This window comes from Apostichopus japonicus, chromosome 6 (assembly GCF_037975245.1).
Source record: "Apostichopus japonicus isolate 1M-3 chromosome 6, ASM3797524v1, whole genome shotgun sequence".
In the NCBI taxonomy this organism is placed as follows: domain Eukaryota; kingdom Metazoa; phylum Echinodermata; class Holothuroidea; order Aspidochirotida; family Stichopodidae; genus Apostichopus; species Apostichopus japonicus.
This window is the reverse complement of record NC_092566.1, coordinates 6921872-6944175: the sequence shown is the minus strand read 5'-3', so window position 1 is coordinate 6944175 and position 22304 is coordinate 6921872. Positions and strand designations below refer to the sequence as shown.

The window sequence follows — 22304 nt, the reverse complement described above, 5'->3', positions numbered from 1 at the left end:
ATATTTTTTTCTCCTATAAAACTTTTTTTTTATTCTGCAGAAATTTGAATATTGTATCTATACCTTTTAACCAAAGAATATAGGAAAATTATCATGGTTTTTTTTTTTCATTTTACAATGATTTTGACAGGATTGTGTAGGTTTATTACGAAATCCGAATTAGGTTTAATTAAAAGTTAAGTCATCTCAATAGCAAGTTCTATAGTTATTACCAAGCTAGTACAAGTTTACCTTCCAGTTAGCAGAAACGGCCCAATTTATCAGAGAAATAGTGACAACATGCAGTGGACGAGGATTCAAATGCCGCTTATACTAAACACAGTAATTCCTAATATACTTAGATCATTCTACAGTATAAGACATCACTATCTCTGCCATTAACAAAATATCTATTAAATAAGTATAGTTATGTACGTTTATTTACTTACGTTTTTAGGTGGGGGGGGGGGGGGGGATTTGACTATATCAGAATTAGCCTCAAATGAGAATATTCCCTTAATATGAATTTGAAGACAACTCTTGTTTGACCACCGGGAAATACAAAGCAGCCGCAAAAGAATAGCTTTCTTTTGTATCACAGTCAAATTTCAAAATAAGTTAAGGTCCAAAGTTTTTTGTTTTTTTCAAATACAACTAATTTTTTCCCTTAATCGTAGAGAAATACTTTGACGTAAAGAAATTGAAATTGAAGGATAACGGGTATAGGCTAATGCATAGTTAACGTAAGTTACGATTCTTCTATCCATGATTACTCTTTTACTCTTAAGAAAAAAAAGGGGAAAACGATGACTTAATCTGATGTATTCTGCACATCAACATTGCGTTTACTGAATCAAAGAATATTTACTAAAATGGCGGAGATCAAATACTAAATTCGGTCGCTTATATATATTTCTTTGCATGCGCATAAACACTATAACTGAACTGCGATACATGAAATTTTCGAATCATCGCTCAGGTTAAATCATTTCAGTCTTAAAAAAACTTATTTTACCGGATAATTTTTTTGCATAAGGCGTCGTTTGCAGTTGGAATTTGAAACAACAGGTTTATTGCTTTGTTAGCCGCGTTATACATACAAATCATTTCTATAAAAACATAAATTAAAACTGATGTTTAGCAAAGGAACATTATGACGTTACCGAAATGTTAATACAAGCAATGAAGTAAGAGAAAATATCAAATCATTGTCTAAATAGGAAACATGATGTAACAAAACAATATTAAGCTCTAAGCAATAAAACTTATCATTCAGTTTGACGACTGTTTCTATAAGATAAAAAAAACAATCTCATATATTAATAACATGAATAAAACGAACAAACATAGGGGTAAATCATTGACAAATAGTATTTGATTTATACAAATGGCAAACTGGAAAATAATAATAATAATAATAATAATAATAATCATTATTCGATACATGGTGTCTCCTTTCTTCAAGAGCTTGCATTGCGTAAGATTCTAGTTCCAGGCATCTATATATAGACGTTACAAGCAAAACGACGGCGATTTTCCAAGATTAAATGACGTTAAGTGAGACTTATTGAGTACCAAATGAGATGAACATTTCATCATCATGTGTGGGTATTTCTAAAGTTCTACCGGGAGACGTAAATCAAATTAGGTAAGTAATAAAATGTTCTTAATTTATCATTTCATTAAAAGAAGCTTTGGTATATAAATATATAATTTTAATAATAGAACCTAACACAGAGATCTTCGTAGTGTTACAAAATATAACTTGTGATGCGAAGCGCAGGGACTACAGGGTCAGCCAGTTTGGGACAATTTCCTAATGCTATTACCACTCCATACTGTCCTCTCATACCGTGCTATAAAGCGGTAATACTAGCAGTACAAGCAGTTCCTAACCTTTACGTGATAGAAACATGATATTCATACTGCTTGTAGCGACAATCCGAATGCTCTGAAAAGCGGGATATGACACTTCAGTATAGAAAAATTGTCCCAACTGGGTGACAGGGTGTATGGATATTTCCACACAGTAATAGTTTAATTGTTGCATTAATGAAATTAAATTTAAAAAAAGGTTTTTGTCGTCAAGTACTTTGGCATAATTATGACAAAATTATGTGCAAAATGTATTTTACTTGTCAACATAAAAACAATACAAATTTGCGTTTTGAAAGAAAGAAATAATTTTATTGATTACTTATATATTTCCATTAAATTTCACATTTTGTTGCTTAATGTTGATTTTTAAGCATATCGAAATTATTAACTAATATTTAAACCTATTTTTTACAAAATTACTGACATGGAAAGGTTCATATATTATAATTTCAGCATATATTTAGATAATATATATAATAATACCATATTTTTCGCGCAATTTGGTGGTTTAAAATAAGTTACATTTTACACGAACAACTGACAAGTAAACAACCACCCACCCTCCCACACCCACATACACACAATATATATATATATATATATATATATACATATATATATATATATCTATATATATATATATCTATATCTATATATCTATCTATATATATATATATATCTACATATATTTCTATAAATATATATATCTATATATATCAATATTTATATATATATATATATCTATATATATATCAGAAAATTGTTACAAATATACAACCCATAATTTTGTTGTGAAATGCTGATCAACAATAATGGTGCCATCTTGCAAGTTATCACTTTGCAAAATATAAAGAATGTATCAATTTGTTTTTAAAATGTTGTGAAAATTGTTTGGACAATACATCACTTTGCAGAAAATTGCTGGTTTATTCAAATGAATATGCTACATATTTTGACGGAATTTTAAAACTGCATATTGTGTGTATGTGTGTGTGGGTGTGGGAGGGTGGGTGGTTGTTACACTTGTCAGTTGTTAGTGTAAAATGTAAATTACTTTAAACCACCGAATTGCGCGAAAAAAAATGATGGTATTATGAATAACTTCAAAAAGTTACAAATGAAAGAATATCAAAGAATGTTTTATATTTGTGGGACACAATAATAATAAAAATAATAATATTGTAGATTTATAAAGCGCAGACATATCCACCGATAACTTCGGCGTTCAAGGCGCATCACAATATTACCCTGGTCAACGATAACCTGTCAAACATTATAGAGACAATCCCTCCACATGGCAGCAGCTAAACAGCGCCCAGTTGACAGTTACCAATATGCTCTATACTAAACAAAACGGTACTTTACCCTATAATTATATATAATTTATTATTTTTATTTTTATTATGGCGAATGGTTTTATTCAACAACACAAATATCTTATAGTTATATCGAAGGACGTCACATATGTGTGAAATATAAAATAGTTGAAATGGAATATCGAGAAGTTAAAACCAATGCAACGTTCTTCGGCTTGAAACGTTATAAATCATGCGATATCTTGATAGTATCGGACTCATTTTTTTCTTTAATACTGGAATTTGTGATATCGTACTTCCATATTTTTCTTTTATAAATTTACTAAACAGGGTATAAGTAAAGGAAAAAGAACAGACTTAAAAGATATTTTAAGTTACCTGATTTTATGTTTCCTTAAAAACAGCTTATCGCGTTTAGTATTTGAATATACCTCTTTTTTTTGTAACGTCACTCAATAAACTTATTCAAATATCTAGTCAAATGCGATCCGTGCGTTTGAAATATTTCTTCTCGAACCAAAAAGAAGTGAAATCAGTTGAAAAATTATCCTGAAGAGATAAAAGCAGAGAGATTGCGTCTCGCCGTCTCTTATATGCAAAGTAGGCTAGGGTATCAATCAGTTACGAAGGTGCGATCTAGACGATGTGTGACTGTTTTCTTCTACTTTTCTTCTGTCTCATGTCTCATGATTTTTATCTTTTCTGTTTTCAAATAACTAGCTTTCCCAAGAGTATTGTTATTTATCCATTGAGACGACAGCTAATAAAAAACAATACGTTATGATCAATCATATTTTATATATAGACAAGTTTAACCGTGCAGCTATAATATGTACCAACATTTCAGCAAATTCGAAAGCTTTCCAATTATATTTATGTACGTTTGTGATGTCTAACCAGCTTGCTGGTCTTTTATAAACTTGTATCATTAATTATCACCACAAAACATCAGTCCCACCGTTGTAATAATCCCCAACATGTTCTATTATATTATATAATATTCCACAATTTATACGTTATTGTTTAAAGCAGACATTTTGTATAACTCAATCAGTATACAGTGGTATGTATGACAGATATATACTTCGTTCTACGTGGAATTCGTTGACTTCTCTCCGTCGACGTATTGTACGTGTTGATAAAGGTGGTTGATAGGTGGGTGGGTGTTCAATTGTTCGAAGGTCCCTCCCACTTTCATGTTTTCCTGTAAACGTAACGAAAAATCGTGATTTATTAGGAGGAGGATAAACATATATTTTTTTCAAATTTCGGGCAAATTCAGCAGATTCAAATTGATTAAGCAGATTAATTAAGCAGAAGAGATTATGAACCCGACCACGTTATAGACCAGACCAGATTATAGGCTAGACCAGATTATAGAGCAGACTCTTTTAAAGAACCATAACAGATTAGCGATCAGACCAGATTAAAAACCCAGACCAGATTAGAAACTGCAGATTAGAAAGTACATGCAGATTAGAAATCAAATAATGTGATGTGACGATCTTCTATATAGTTTCATGAAGCTATATAACCAACTATGCCAAACTTTGATATATACAATGAATTAACGGTAACCAACTTTCTTGACGTATAAATAAACAAAGAAATATCATTTGAGTTTCCTATTAGGCTTAATTTTGATGACTGTGCAATAGATATGGGAATGGATAATGAAATTATTCATAATAACGAATTACAATATTAGATGTAAATCTTTAACACATGTCTAAAGGCCCGGTCACACTATACCGATTTTTTATCGGAATACTATCCGATTTTCCCGGAGGTATCGAAACAGCCAGTTTTTCGTTCGGGTCTTCTAGCCACAGTGATAAAGGACCTGATTTGCTATCTGTTGAGCCATTCCGATGTGGAATAGCCCTCTCCTAACTTTTGTTATTGACTCCGTTTCCTTTTATCGGATAGCTATCCGATTTCTCTTCCGATTTTTATCGTTTTCCGATGTGACGTCACTTCAGAATGTAGTCCGTTCCAGAACCCCTCAGATTTGGAGTAGGTATTCGAATATTCCACTGTATTCATTACATTCACTACCACAAACCTCACTCTTCGGCCTAAAATCGGAAAAATCGGACCGTATTCCGATAAAATATCGCTGTAGTGTGACCGGGCCTTAACAGCTGATAATGATAAGTCAGGTTAGAGTTGGATCGGTGGAGAGATATTCGTCGTGTCCACAAAATGAAGGAGCAAATAAAAGCAAGGGAGTTTTAATGACGTTGTTTATGACGTCATGGGTCATTGCGTCATCAACGATCTTTGCAAACCCTATATTGTGTAGCTTTAATTGAATGCACCGCAATGTGTGTGTTGCAAGACAGAAGCGTCAAAATATTTGAAGCGAGGATTAGAGGATCGTAGTTTCATATAGTTAGGGTACTGTGTATAGCTGAGTTATTTAACAAAATGGATTAGTATTATAATTCGTAAGCTTAGTTCGTCCTTGTTAATATTCGATTATTTAAATTTCCATAACGATGCAGCTCATTCGGGGTTTTTTTTTCTTTTCGTTTTACTACTAAAGTTAATGAAAACAGGAAAGAGCAAATAATTTGACGTCGATTCATTTTAATTGAACGGAACCATTAATTACTCAAGAATAATATTTTTTCTGATGAGAAAACAGTCTCTAAGGATCATGGCCAAATTTTGTAATCGTAATTATAATTGAGAAGCAATTAAAAGAAAAAAATTAGATTTCGTTGAATTGACAGAAAGTTGGAACCAAATGCATTTTGAGCGAACGTGATTGAATATACCCATAAAAAAACAGGTTTCTGATTGGTTGACGACTAGACGTGTCGAAAGTTCCCAAACAAACGGGTGGGCAACATTTCGTTGACTAGTAAACCCCATATGTTAGCTGGAATGTGCCGCACTGTGTGTGAAGGGAACGGGAAGGTAGTTTGTCTAGAAGAATCCTTTAGAGATTCATTCACAATGGAATTCTCGGTGATATCCAGAGACTGGCGTTTGTCAAGTTTCGCGGAACTAGTCAGGACCGATATCATATCGCCCCTCTGTTGATTTAGAGTGTGGCTGTAGAAGATCCCCATTATAACCATGACATGTTCCTCTTTCAGATATTTTACCATTAAGTATTTCTCACAGCCTCTTTTACATTGTTTTTTAATCTTTTGTGTCTATTTCCCGAAGAAATGAAATAACCAATTGGGGAACGACACCATATTGCAGTTTGCAGTTAAAAATAAATGCTCTTTTAAAGGGCCTTCGTATTCCTGTCCCGACCAATAAATCCTGACAATTCTATCGATTTTGCTGTCTGTCTTGTAAAAAAAATTCTTCTCATTACAAACCGCATGCATGCTTGCACGGTATACCCACAAACACATCCTAGAAAACTTTTAAACTCTATACAAAAAAAAAGAAGAGTATACAACTAATGAAGCTTGGACAAAAATATTGCTTCCTTCTTCCTCATTCTGTCGTCTAGGCATCGAGAATTTAATTTATTTGACCTTATGGTGTCATAGTTAAATGAGTTCATGCATCCTAAACATGTACATGTTTTTTTCCGTCCTCCATTTGAAGTTATTAAGAGCACACATACATGCATCACTGATCTATAATAATTGTCCAATTTATTTATGTAATGTTTTATGGCCACGAATGACCTATTAGTCATTCAGTTAGCGACCTTATTATCTGGACGACATTCAAAATAATATTTCTTTTGGGTCATGCAAACAACAAGCAAACAAACAAACACTTTAGGCATAAGATACATTACGTTAAGTTCTTCTGGTGAAACGACTAGATTTATCAATTCAATGTTATGTCTTTGCCACTAAATTCTAAATTCACCCATCAGAGCACTGTTTATGGGTTACTTTACTTCCACGAAAAACGTCGCATCGGTCATATTCATGGGGCTTCAATTTCTTTTCAACATGTGAGAATGTATAGTGCACTTTGAGCTCATTGTCTTTAAGGACTACACCACCCATGCATTCATAACTTTAGACAGCAAGCGGTTATTCAGTAAACTATATATGCAAAATGAGAACAAGTTGTTCGGCCGTTCCCTGCGCATCATGTAAAATGTACGTTCAGACAATTCACGTTTTTTTTTCTTTTTTTTTCTTTTAAATATTTGGTTTATTCTTCAGTCATACTTTCCACCAGAATTGTGATAAGGGTACAACGACATATAAATCTGTTTACATGTAGAAATCCCTTTGGTATAAGTACAAGTAAAAGACTCTAATCGCGCGAATACCAATTCACGAGATGCTACAGAGTGCCAGTCTAATTTCCACCGTTTCAGCTCAACCAATGCCGTACATTTCCCTGCCACGGTTAATACGACCTTTCCGATGACATGACATCTCAAGTTAAGCAATGATTAACTTTGGAAGCAACATTTAGGCAATCATAAAAAAAAAACTAGTAATGAGAAAACTTATAATGCATGCATGCATGCACGTCTCCCACCCACCCCAATTCCACTGTAAATGTCAATAATTCTGTTGCCATGTGGGGGTGGTGACTGGGTCTTGAATCACATGATAGACTGTCTCTCCTTTATCAAGGAAAGGGCTACGCCTAAATGATACATATAAATATGGAAAAAAATAAGTTTTTTTTTTCTTTTTTTTCGACTTCACTCTTCGGAAAGTTTACCTAGCATACCCAAAGTACCATTGTATCCTTATTAAGCTGCATATCTGAGAGGTTCTGTTATCAATTTAAATGTAGTTATAACCCGGGAACCAGTTATAGACGTTCGCAATCCATCCATTGTTTCATTGTATTATAAACTGATTATTCTCTCAAAAAACCACATGTGTCAGGAAATTATCAAAGTTACTGTCCCACGGTTTCATATACTGCAGTGAAAGCAAACTTGGTCGTTAAGCAAGAACCTGGCTTAAATGTCTATCGAATTCTTAGATTGCATATAGTGTTGTAATATTTAATAAAGAATATATATATATATTTAAAATATCTTATAAAAAAAAATTATGTAAATAATTCTGCTATGGAATGAGGATGCCTCCAGGATATAAAATAATGGATTCGATCTAACTTGTTTACTTTAAAACGACGCGGCCACTATTTTAAAATAAAAAAAGACAATGTATTTGTGACGTCATAAAGAAATCTATCCTTCCGGTACCTACATAATTATACAGATTTTTTTTTTTTGGGGGGGGGGTTTGTTTTTTTGTTAAGACTTACCCAGATGTCCCGGGACGGGCGCAACTGTACCCGTGACGAAAGAGATAAAAGAAATACACCCATTGTTATTTCGTACCCTTTTGGTGTGTATACTATAAGTGAAATATTTGGGATATTTTTAGGATCACTATGAGTATACTTTGTAATTGTGCAATTCTGTCTGAAACTTTGTAAGCAAATTGAGGTATAACTCTATTGACAATATACAAGGATGGATGTGTATTGGCATAAACTCATTATAAACTAGAAAATACAGGCGATAACGACACAATTAAACGGGATATCGAAGAGAATACGTTAACAATATAGCACAATAAAGAAGGATTTGGGATATAACTTGTTTTTTTATTCCTTTATTTAATTATTTAGAACAGACAATCGACAGGACTTTTTCATGGAATAACTTGAACATGAATACTTAGATGAGCCATAAAAAAAATAGAAAATAGTCTGGGTTTCTTTAATTACGTTCATAAAGGATATTTACTGACTTATGATCATGTTTAGTCAGTAACAAGGAATTATTTGTTTGTTTTGTGGTGAGGGGGGCGGTAATTGTTTGTGGTTTGATTATTGGGATATATATTATAATGAGTTCTCTTAAATTCTCTTGTTTGAATAATGCACATTTGCTATTTGATTCTCTGGACATCTGGACTGACTTTCTGCAAAGGGGTTGAAAATTAAGGAAGTGAAAAAAGGGGGAAGAACATAAGTTAGATTTTAACTTTTGGATAGTCCATGGTCATCAGTGCTGTTGGAAGTTTTAAGCCGAAAGCTAAACCTTAGTCAATTCAGGTAACAGAAGCAAGCTTACAAACATTTTCAAATGTTACTTAATATATATTATAAGATCATGTGTGGTATCTGTTCCTTTTCGATGGGAATGGTGATGCACACCCGACGACGATCACACAGTCACAGTCCCGATGCAAGGGGACTGGGGTTGAGAGCGAATCAGTCGTTCGGTAGTTTGGTTTTCGTGCCCAGGTTCTTTCCTGAGCGACTTTTTCTTTAAAAAGTTGTGGTAACGCAGTACTCAGACAGACGAAAAGCAGACAGCTTGCATCTCATGCACCGAAAATTAACGTCAATATTTGGAAATATTTGATATTTTGCAAAGTAAATTTTTAACTGAACATATAGTATGTTAAATGGATTTGTTTTGATATGTTATTCTCCAAGAGACCAAAGAAAACGAGGACAGTTTGAACGTTGGTAATGTTTTTATCAGTTATTTTATTTTTCAAGATATGCCACCTTTAAAATACTGAGGGTGGGCGAAGTCTCTGGAATACTCCTTTAAGGCTAAATTAATGATGACGTGGGCTTCGCGGTACAGAAATAAATGTGAATAAACTTAATGTTTATCACCCATTGTTGTAAAAATTCTATTTAACTCACACAAAACATGTTCTTCGAACTGCATGTAAACAACAAAGCACCTTTCTATAGACATTCACAAAACCATTTGTCCTTGAAAAATTCTATTAATTTTTAACATGTCACTTGAGGCCATAAAGTCTTATGTTCCCCCTCCCCACCCCCCCCCCCACCCCATTTAGTCATGTCTAGCTTCTGAAGGAACTGACCCTTATATATATATATATATAGATATATATATATATATATATATAGAGTAGGTTGGCGTCTATCTTAGCGCAGAGTGCTCTATGTCCATTGGACAGAGCGTAATATATGTTGATACTAGACGAGACTAGTGGAACACTAGTAGTTGTTACTCGGAGTTTCACGCGTTATAGCGATCTTCAGACAACTGCAGTTGTCTGAAGATCGCTATAACGCGTGAAACTCCGAGTAACAACTACTCGTGTTCCACTAGTCTCATCTAGTATCAACATATATATATATATATATATATAGATATATATATATATATATATATATATATATATATATATATATATATATATATATATATATATATATATATATATATGCTCTGTGCATTATTGGACTGCCTAGCCTCCAGACCCTAACAGTGATGAATCTCAGCTATTTAAAAGGGCATTTCTCAAAGTTTAACAGTAATTATAGAAATATAACTTGTACTGGTATAGCGTTGCTTTTTTTTTTTAAAGGTCTACAACAGAAAAACAATTTAAAAAATGGACCTTGTGTCGTAAAGTCAACCTTTAGTTGACTTTCACTGAAAGCCGGAGAAAAATCTAGAGAAGGGCTGCATGTATTTAATTTAAACCTACTGCAATTTTCTTTGAGCAGGGATACTTGGTTAGATTTGGAAAAAAATAACTGCCGAATCAACTGAAAATCTCCTTCAGGCATTATTTTTTGGTGACATTAAACAACAGCATAACCAGGTATTGCTTGCACTCAAAAAAGTAGACAAGGTAATGACGGCGTTGTAACAGCTTTTCAGTGTCATCATCAAACCCTCCAATTTTTAACCAGACTAAAATTACTAAACCTTTTCACAGGTAGTCGTAGCCTACTTTTGTGCCAGTTTCTAAAACCCCGCTAACAATTTCCAAGAAACAAACGGTTGGCATGCCATGGGAAGTGCTTGTTGAAGGATTTGAATCTGAATAACCTACCTATTTATGACTTTCTAAAGCAGACTTGGTGATGACCTTTGACCCTCCAATCGTCATGCTGTTTTTATTTTAGAACTAACATATCTACCTGTGTGTAATATACGTCTAGTGTTAACCTCTCTATATCATGTAAACCCTATAGCCAATACCTACGATTGACAGGAACAATCCAAACGTGCGCGGTGAGGTGCCATCTTCCTGTTCGCGTCATCGTGCTGATGTCACACGTGACGTCACACGTGACGTCACGTCCAGAGATCTCCGCAAACAGGTTATACGCATGCAAGAACTATATTACCAACACCACGGGCATTAACTGTAGCTTTCAATATCAGTGAACTACATAGAAAAGTTCATATCTTTTTTTTTTCTTCTTTCTTATACTGTTCTGTCATTTTGAAATGTTAGGATGATTTTCGGTTGCGTTAAACGGTGCAATCAGTCTATTCTGTTTGAGGAAATATGAGGGGGTGGGATATGTTGTGGTTGGGCGGATATGGTTCAATAACCTGTTATAATTTACAATTAAATGGTTTGCCATTGCAAGCTATTTAGACGCCCAGAACCGACTGCGAAGACCCTGTACAGAAGTATGGACACTTACGATTATAGGTAGGCCTATATACTATTATGTCCCTGTTTGTCAATTTTTAACTATTGCTTTAAGCGTTGACTAGGTTACTGATTTGTTTTTTTGTTTTTTTCAATCACGTCTTTTATTTTAAAAATGTGTGTATGTTCGTTTGTAACATACTTATACGTTTTCTCCAGTTTTATTTAGGAAGATACACAAGTATGGAGATGGTAAGGGGCGAACTAGTTGTTCTTGCCCAATCTCTTCAGTTGGGACACCTTCTTTTTTTCTTGCTCTTTTTTTCTCCCCCCCCCCCCCATTCAGTCCCTCACTTTAGTATCTGATTATGCCAGGTGTCTGTAAAGAAACGCGCCTGTTTGCAAATTTTAATACAAAGCGTAACCATTTATGTATTTAAGAAAGTATCCGCAATTCAAACTTCTTGTGGTGTCTTTATTCTCATTCACTATCAAAGGTTTTCGCACGCAGACAACATTTTTTTCTCGCTTGCCAATATTTTCTTTTTTTCGGGGTTTTCTGTTCTGGCTTTCACTGCATACACACACACACACATACAACCATACACTGAATCATGGCAAATAGAGAAGGGGATTTCCCCAGTTCACTTCGCTTCCGCTTCTGCATTGGAAATGTACTATTGATAGCGTTATTAGTCATTTTTAGAAATGACGCTTTCTATGTACGCCAGTCTGTGTTTGATCAATCATTTCTCTCAGCCTGAGTACCTACAGAGAAATCTTTTAATATGGTCAGAGAGTTTTTGTACGGTACGAGCATTTAACAATAAAAAAAAAAATTGCAAATTGAGCTCCGTTTGTTCAAAGTAGTCTCCGTGTTTGTTCCGGTTCCGTTAGCACGCCAAAAATAGAAGAAGAGAGTGTAGGCTATGTTGGTAGACGTGATAGTAAAGAGTGCTTGGATGACTGCACCCATTCACAGTTACTGTGTCAATTGCCAATTAAGGTGTCAAAATCGACCTTGAGAACGTCGGGTATATTTACTGACGCGGCCGCTATTTGTAAACAGTGTGTTTCATTATTTTACTTCAGAATCTTAAATTGAAGCCAATTATTGGCTTACCTATATATAACCGTGAGAACGGGAGCTTGTCAACGGAAGGTGAATCAAGGGTGTATATCTTTCATGGGTACAAAACCTCCGATGGGTGCCCCTCCCCCCCCCCATCCCCTCCACTACGTCCCTCATGCCTCTCAGCTGATGTAGAACAGAACCAAATCTTGTGAAAGTAGTCATTTTCTCTTAGCGTGAGTATACCATGTGCTAAATTTGCACTAAAGTATCTGCATTCCAAACTGTAGACTGACTACGAGTCTGCGCAGTAGGCCTACAGACGTTACTTTCAACCAAACATTGTGGAGAATACCTACTACCATGCATATATATCCTGTAATTGTCCTACGTGGTCTAAGCATGGAGGTAAAAACATTCCCTGGTAGAACGCGATAGAATCCCCTGCATAAAGAGGCCTATATAGGCCTATATATAGCTTACCTGAGTTGTATGGGTGATGATTATGCTACATTAATTGCATTTTCTAAGAACATTCGACCAAAAAAGTCCCGACAGTTTAAGCTTCAGCGTACCAATAACCTTCTCAAGCCCCAGGCCATTATTGTTATGGGGTCACATGACCATAAAGACGGTGACCGATGAAAGAACAGACACTACACATGATCTTATAGACACGACATTGAAAGTCCGAGACACTAGTTTACATCACATTGAGTGCTACACATATTGAGTCTTCGAAAACCTTAAGTGTTGACCGACTAGGGACCTGTTACCAATTCTAACATTTGTAAAAAAAAAAAATATATATATATATATATTGTGTTCTAACCATGTATAGTGGTGGAGCCAATAATTGAAAAAGTCTTGAATAAAATCAGTGTTAAACTGATGCATTTGTACATTTAAAGTGAAATAAAGAATTGATTCTTGGTTCTTCATTTTTTTAATCACTCTCTTATCATTTGGTTATACGTTGTTTTTTATTGGCGTCGGTGGAAATTTTTAATTTACGTGGAAGGGTTTAGTTTCAATACTTATCAACAGTATGACAAAATTTGGTATGCTAAAATTCTGTAACAGAAGAACAATATCTAAAAAGGGGATAAAAAAACCCTGCCGGTAAGCTTCAAATAACGCCCTCATATGAAACAAGCATTTATTATTAAGGTCACTGGCAAATAGGTATTTCCCAGTCACCTACATATTCTAATGTTGAAGTTAAACTATTTCATTCCGATACCAAATGTGTTTATAGCCTATACACCAATATTGATATTCTATATCTATTATTATTATTATTTTTTTTTATGTCTCTTCCCTTTCAAAGGTCGTCTAAGTTACATTTTACTTCGAACCTCGAAGAAGAAAACAACCGGCTGTTTATATATATATATATAGAGTTGGTATATCCCGACCAATTTTCCATATAAACAATTGAATCAAGTATACACGGACAAATCTTTTTTTTTTTTAACAAAAGTGTAAACACATCGGTGAATTCGATCATACACTAGTGTTAAGCTTCCGTTGAAGGTAAATTTATTCACAATTACATTCAGTCGACCGTGCAGCACCTCTTTCATAAGCGGATTTATCTGACAGGACCCCTCCGATACCTTCAAACAACTTCAAGCTCCCCCAAACGTTTGTCTTTACACCGTCCTATATACCCTCCCGTATTGTTGTCTAATAGAGCGTCACAAACCCTCTGTGACGAAACACAAAATCCTACCGCTACGTCGTGTCACATGACCTCACTCGGAAGTCCTTGCACCCCGGTTTAGCACTGAACGGAACTACCACTACCGGTTGATACCATATATGGTAAGTCGCAACCAGCTGTGACCAATGGGATGACTGAACGTCACATATCATGAATAATTCATTACTCGTCAGGGAATCAAATTTAGCCAAAGACATATGATTCGTGTGTACTGGAAGGGCTAGAAATAAGGTTACTAATGTATTAATAGCAATGGGGATTCCTTGTGTGGGCGGATCGTCGTACGCATGCACCTGCTAGGGAATCGCATATGTAGTTTGTATATAACAGTTCGCGGTTTGAGATCAGAAATCATTTATGACTAATACCACCTACGCGCTACGGGTAAACCTGAATAAATCCGAGTTTTTCCTAAGCTGTTCACCAGGTTAGCAAGAAGCGGGTTTGTGTGTGTACATGTGTTTTGTGGAATAAAAATCGTTGCGGTAAGTCTATAAACTCATTTCTTTACAATATTCATATATATGGTGTTAACTATTATTTTTGTTTGGAGGAATCATATAACTTCCAACATTGTGTAGTAACTTTGAAATCGCGTTCCAACATTTTTTTTTTAAACACGTATCAAAGTATGCAAGAGAACTTTTTACTCTCCTACGGACAACAGTGAAAGTGTCTTGGCCTGATGCGTCAAACTCACGTGCGTTTTGGAATTCAATGTTTTCTATTGAGTGGCATTACGCAATAATCAAATTGTGGTTTAATGCAGGAGTAAAGATTTCTAAGATGTTCGTGCAACGGTTATCTGTGGGAAAGGGGAGAGCGTGGACTTGTAATATCTTTTGCAGGTCTATATAAGGGAACTTATGATGAAGTTGTGTTTTATTTTCAACTATCAACCCATATATGTTTAACATATAGCGGTTTCCCACTAAATTGTGTACCACTCAGAGAATGTTTTTATTGACACTTATTTATTTGTACTCGGCTTGATTAACTTTATTTTTTCACGTTTCTATTTGAGATTTATATATATGTGTATATATATGTATGTATATATTTATGTGTTTATATATATATATATATATATATATATATATATATATATATATATGTATATATATATATATATTTATATATATATTTATTTATTTATTTATTTACTTATATATATATATATATATATTTATTTATTTATTTATTTATTTATATATATCAGGCTCACCTGCAGAGCTTAAGTTTGTATTATCCTAATTTTACGTGGAAATGTGCTAGTTATCGACCAAAAAATATCAATATTTCCTAGTACTAAGTTGAGTCTGTTTCAGAAAATGTTACCCTACAAGGAAAAAAGTATGACCATCCTAAAAAAGTTCTTCCTCGAATAAAATTAGTGCTTAAGTATTTAGGTCCTTTATTACCATTGGGGTTTGTTTTCCATTTAACTGTAGCCTAAAGATATTTTTTAGCTGACTTAAAAGGTTTGACAAACTTTCAAAAGTTCTAGTGCCCTTAGCCTGCCGTCAGGCTCCAACCTCCCCAACCCTGACCCCCAACCCCACTAACACCTCCCACCAATAGGAACACCTGGTACACATACATAATTTCAAACACAGAAGTAAGTTCTCACACAGTGGATCCCACTGTCTTACAGAAATGCTGACTTTAAATAGCTATACAACAAGCTATTTCGATTATGTCTGGAAAATCCGTACAAAAATATGTCAAGTACTATCTCCTGGAAAGGCCTGGTAATTCGGTACTTTAATAATCAATTTCTTGGTATTTTGCGGATGTACAATAGGAAACAGCATGCGTTCGGTAATATAACATGTAGCCTATATATAAATTAACAATATATGTGTGGGTGTGTGTGTCTTTGCATGTGTTTGCGTGCGTAGTTGTAACACGGTAAGTCGAACGTGTATATTTAGATACATACTGTTTATACATATTGATATATATACGGGTATCATTATCGTGTGAATACATCTTTTATCGAGGAGCATAGGTCCTCATCGGCCAGTGTTGATATTTACCAAGAGTCTTTGTCTGTAACATTTGCAGACTGTGGAAGTAATAGTAGCCGAGTATTCAAAGTCCATGTTCATTGCAATTGGTGGCGCACTTGATAATCACATTAATTACTAGGCCAAAGTGTCGATTATTCCTTGAACTTGTAATATATATCCCGTAGCCTATCATGTTATACGTGTGTCTTCAACTACGGCGCGTCAACCTGTGAAGGTTTCAGATATTATGTGATGAGGCGAATAGCTATCGGCGAAAATATTATTAAGAGAAGTAAAACAAACTGTTGAGCCTATAAGCGAGAGCCAGTCGTTTGTGTTGTTTTGCCTATATCTCATACTTGACAATATCCGTTGGCATTACTGTGCTACTTCATTGTGATATTTGATAGAATACCTGAACAGGTCTATTTGTTTGACGGTTTATTATTATTATTATCTTATTTTTCTTCTCTATTTTCTGACTGTGACTAAAAAATGCACGTATAGTAATAAAATCACTTAGACTCATGTTATACTGATACTCGGAATAGTTCATGATCGTTTGGCCCTGCTGGTATACAGAGGTTGTTCATCGACAAAATGTCACACTCATTTATGATACTCAGATATCCGGGTTGAGACAGTGAACTATTGATAATTTAACTCCCTGTTTGAACAAGAACATTAAGTACAAAATGTTTGGTTGTAACTTTGCATCATATACATGTGTGCCCAAGCCTACACATACTTAGATATACTTCTCAATACAATTTATGAAACGTTTAATTCCAATAAAGAGAAAAAGGTGTCTTATAAAAAACGAAAAACAAATTGCTGGCTCACTTGTTCTTGACTTTCGCAAAAATCTTAGAACTGTTGATCTAAATTTAATCATTCCTGATACAGTTTACCTTACCTGTCGATTTACGGTGGAGTGGGTGTACGTGACAACCACATGAAGCTAAAATAGGCTTATTAAAGGTATCACCGGGCATATTATATACAACGCATACATCTGCTGTCTGCAACTCAATTTGTGATCAGAATTTTTTGGGGGTAGCAGGGGACTCTACGTTTGGCTAGCTCTACCAGGCACTCTCAGCACACCACCCACGCATGTTAAACCACATCCGGGATACACCTTATGTCCTTGTCATATGATAAACGTGGGAGTAATTTTGTGCTATAGATAATAAGTGAGTAGTGGGATAAGATTGATCAGTATCATCGTAAGGAATCCATAAATTCTGTTCGATCTGTGACTTTCATTTTTTTTAGGGTTATTACTCTGCTTGTGAAAGCTCAAATAGGGAAATTGTTTGATCTATTAAAAATCACGTATTGGAAAATAATCCAGGACGGTGTAGCAAACTCCAGCCTCCATCGGATTTCGAACCCCGGGCCTCCCACTTTGTATGTGGGGGACCCTAACCAACTAGGCTATGGACTAGGCTGATTGAATTTCCCAAAAGCGTAGGAACCGGGGGGCTGGGGGCGCCAGCCCCCCAGTGAAAAATATGGAGGGGCGGAAGTATCATTCCGCCCCCCCCCCCCCGCTTCGCAGGTCAGAAAACCCCTTTTTCATTTCCAAATGAGAAGAAAATCTCATTTGGAGCACCAAATTGCATCTAAGGCCAGGTGAAAATGCAAAAATATATACAAAATGGAGTGGGTGGGTTGAAGTGTGCTATATTGCACCAAATTGCATCTGAGGCCACCTGGAAATGCAAAAAATTCCAAAGGGGAGGGGGACACCCCCTCCCCTTAGACCCCTCCGCCAGGCCGGCCATCAGTCTTCAGCCCCCCCCCCCCCACTCAAAAGTACCTTCCTACGCCACTGGAATTTCCAGAGGATCGAAACCGGTGAGAAAGGTCGCCACCACATGTATTGAAGAATGCTAGTTCTGTTTTGATGACATATTTCGCCTTACACTAGAGATCAAACATGATGCTAACCAACTCGAAAATCATTTGTGATTCCTAAAGCCAGATCTGGATAGAGATACTTTGAACAGACTCTGTTACATGAAATGGAAATATTCTTTTGTTCATTATGCTGGTTTAAACAACAAAGAATTCATAATCTCCGCGTGAAGACTTTATTCAGCTGTAATCATAGCTGAGTCAGTCAAACTTTCAAAATTGTTCCACGTATCCGGTCAGTTATCATGGAGCTTCTTGTACTGGGCATGCGCATTACGGTGACTATCAAAATGGAGGTAAATGGGCTGAAACGATATTATGCTACATGGCAGAGACAAATCTGCAGTGTTCCCCGTTGAGCTATGATATGTAACACATAAGTTTATGTTTTAATATGACGTGAAAATGGTCACCTGGGTATCAGAAAAGAAAACTTGTAATTTCATCATCTGTCAAATTTTATCAAGAGCCTATCATACTGAGTCACTGTATATGTTATAACCTATACATCCTTGTCACGTGGGCGTCATTCGCTCATGTGACATTCTTGACGAATCTAGCGAAGGATTACCCGCATAGCTACGAGGCAATTCCTATACCATTATTGTCAAAAGCTTCTTAAAAGATGGTTGGTTAGATATATTTAACTTCCACTTAGTCCGTTTAAGGCCCATGATAGTACGACATGAGGTTTAAAATGCAAAAGCTTGTAATACATACAAAACATCATACTTTCTTCAACTTTACGTGCTAGTTAAGGAACTTCCGGATAATGGGTTTCAATTTTAACGCCACGGCTTTCGGATTGATAGATTGTGTGAGATGTTGAATGCTATGAATATTCATGTACGCTGTTGAGCGATTGGCCATTCGTCAGCGCGACCAGCCAATAGAGGATAGAACAAAATGGCCAACTGTGTTCGCGAATTTTGATCCAGATTTGTGGACTTGAAGAGTTAAAGGGTTGACGTTTGCTGTCAGATTATATTGAACAAAGTTTTTTCACCATCTAAAGAAATATTTGAAATTCTTGGCATATTTTGATTTGGATGAACTGAAAGTATGGCTTGCCACCCAAGGTAACAATCCTATCTATCATTCATTCTTTTTTATTTAAGTTTTCCATTTGTAAGATGTATGTTTCTCTTTTCCATGTATAGATTCGCCACTGGCAACCTCACTTTTTTTTTGTTATCATAAGCCGCTACCTCTTTCTCTTTATAACTTTTCGTTTTCGCTTTTAGTGGAAATTTGGACTTCAACGTCAACAGCTCTGTTTTTATTTAACCATCTAATTATGAAACTCTTATAAAAGAAAATGATCAAGCCTTCAATGTTAATTCTGTATTAAGCTTCCTCTTGGACAGTGTAGCCAAAATATCTATTCTTCGTTATCTTATCCCGTCGAGAAACGATACCGTTCATATTTGTCATTGTCTTCATAAAGGAATCATAAACAATGGATAATCAACAACATTTCAAACTCATCCAAACATTTTCTCCATTTGACATTCCAGTGATTACTACCCACGCCGTTACTATCAGCCCACGACACGACTACCTTCGACAATGCCCGGTATCGTGTTACCTCAACCGAGCCACATGGCTGCATTCCAACAGCCTGGGTCGATGTTTCATCAAGGTGTATCCTATGCGGCCCCGCACATGTCTGCTGTACCGTCGGGATACAACCCGAACAGTACCCATCAATACCCTCGCCACCACCCACCGCAACCATCACAAGAGAGTATTTTAACGAAGCCGCCACGCCCGGCTGAACGGATGCGATTGCGACCGTGGTTGACTAAAATGATCGAGGAGCAAAAAATTCCTGGCTTGGAATGGGAAGATAAAGACAAACAAACTGTGAAAATCCCTTGGAAACACGCGGCAAGACACGGCTGGATTAAAGACAGAGATGCGTCCCTCTTTAAGGCTTGGGCAATCCATACCAGTGAGTATTTTTCTTTAATATTTTGATTAATCAAAAAATGACGCGGTTTTCGTTTTTAATGTGCAGTTACAAGAGGTCACCTACGCCTCATAGCGATCCACATTAAAGAATATTAAAGATATCCTTCCCTTATCTGACCTATCACCCCTTTAACAACCAACGTCCACCCCCCACCCTGCCACTCCCCGCCCTCCCCGTTCCCCAAACCCGAATACATCATAAATATCTCATCTACAAACATGAACTAGTCATTTAACCCTAAAATGTTAAGATCATAACAAAGCGGTCACATATCCTATTCCACTGATCTGATAATAAACGGGTTAAAATCCCACATGCTGTGCCATTATGAAATCTCCACCAGAGTAACATTCAGTATGTCTGTGTGTATTTATGTATGTTTGTCAGTTAATCTGATAATCTGAATCATCACAAAAGATTCCATTTGGTATAATCTAGAAAGTATATTGCAACATCGTGTATGACATCTCAACAAAACCAACATTTTACAGGTTCTATCTGATCATGTTATTACTACCTCGTTATCTTAATTGCAGACACTAAATATGGTACAGCATTGTATTGTTTATGATGTGTTTCTCACTACTATACCCTAGACTTCCCTGTTTATATATGTTTTATTTGACTAACTGTCATCTTATCCTTCTTCGCCTTTGGGATATCATTTTATTGATTTAAGTTAACGTTAGTGTGATAAGCTAAGTCTATACTGCCGTGATACTGTAACTGTTGCTATATATGGAAATTGAAATCGCGATTAAACTATTTGATAAACGTGTAAAATTCTTTCTCCACCGCCACCACTTTACGACCCTAAAAACTATCTTAAATGTGCACAGGCTAAACTAACCTGATGTTGCATAATGTCCCTGTAGCGTGTCCCCTCTTTGTTACTTATACCACCCCACCAACTTAGCTATCAAGAGACTTAATTTTGCACCATTGTAAACTTGAAGGAAAGGTTGTCATTTGATCAAGGGGATAGGGAAGGGGAAGGGGTATTGGGAAGGGTTCACAATACCAACAATACTCTTTTTTCAATGTAAAGAAAACCAATAATTTTGTGCTCAGAGAGTGGTGTTGATATGTTGACAGGTTCAACACTTATTAAAATATCTTTCTGGTATTAGCCTAAGTTTCACTTTCCTTCCCTTCCCCTCCCTACCCCCCCCCCCCCTCTTAAACATGTTTTATGAACTAATTGAACTCAGAGAGAAGTAATGGAATTGACCATATGAAGCCTGTATTACCTTCTATGGTTTTTAGCTATCGTCCATGTGGCACCGGTATATAGGCCTATATATTGTAATAATCCATTTTCCACAGTTGGCCAGGGACGGGTTGATTCCTTTTCTAAACATGGGGTTTACAAAATTAGAAATCTTACCGACCGCACAAGGGGGTGATCATTTGTCTGAGTGTGTTATACCTGAAAGTCTAGGAATAATTTGACCATGCATGTTTTCTAAGAAATTTGGCTATTTTCAACTAATAATTCCATTTTTAAATGTCTTTCCTAGTAGAAAACCACATGACACGTAAAATAACTCTTGTTTTTGTTTGGCTGGTTTATCTGTTGTCTATATCTGTCTCGTTTAATCTTGCTTATATCATGTTCACATGTGGACTTAAAGCAGCTTCCTACCGCAGTGACGATAATTATGTGTGTGTGTGTGTTGGGGGAAGGGGGAGGGGGGGGTCTCTGACATAATTTTAGAAGAATTTTTTTTAACCCAATTGGGTTAACCTATAGCAGTTGCTTTCATGTTAGTATAGTTACTCTCTTACTATTGCCTATATGTGGAATTCGTATCCGACAGTGAATAATTACGTCGTGCAACATGCTCGCTATAAATGCATGAGTCTGCATATCATCTATGTAGACGCATTGTAAGCAGTTTGCTTGAGAGGGGTCCCCTCTGTGGGTGGGTGGCATGCTTTTTCTCCTTATAGATGAATATGAGTGTCTGAGGGTGACTTACTTCTGTCAGATGAACCCTTCATTACCCCCAGAGAATGGGTCACAGAGGATAGTTTGTGATGTCAATATTATTTGTAACTTTTCCTTT

At 35.8% G+C, this 22304-nt stretch overlaps 1 protein-coding gene across 8 annotated transcripts in view; it reads left to right on the top strand.

The window, feature by feature from the left end:
- The window catches only part of LOC139968824 (uncharacterized), a 70707-nt gene that overhangs the window by 28768 nt on the left and 19635 nt on the right, over positions 1-22304 (top strand). For 4 of the 8 annotated variants that reach the window (XM_071973272.1, XM_071973271.1, XM_071973275.1 and 1 more), the window contains exon 2: positions 19778-20214. In XM_071973272.1, coding sequence (XP_071829373.1) covers positions 19778-20214 — 437 coding nt within the window. Of the gene's footprint in view, positions 1-1547; positions 1628-11552; positions 11588-14572; positions 14811-19179; positions 19340-19777; positions 20215-22304 lie in introns of those variants that run through there. The other 4 variants (XM_071973273.1, XM_071973270.1, XM_071973278.1 and 1 more) reach the window with 4 other exon arrangements.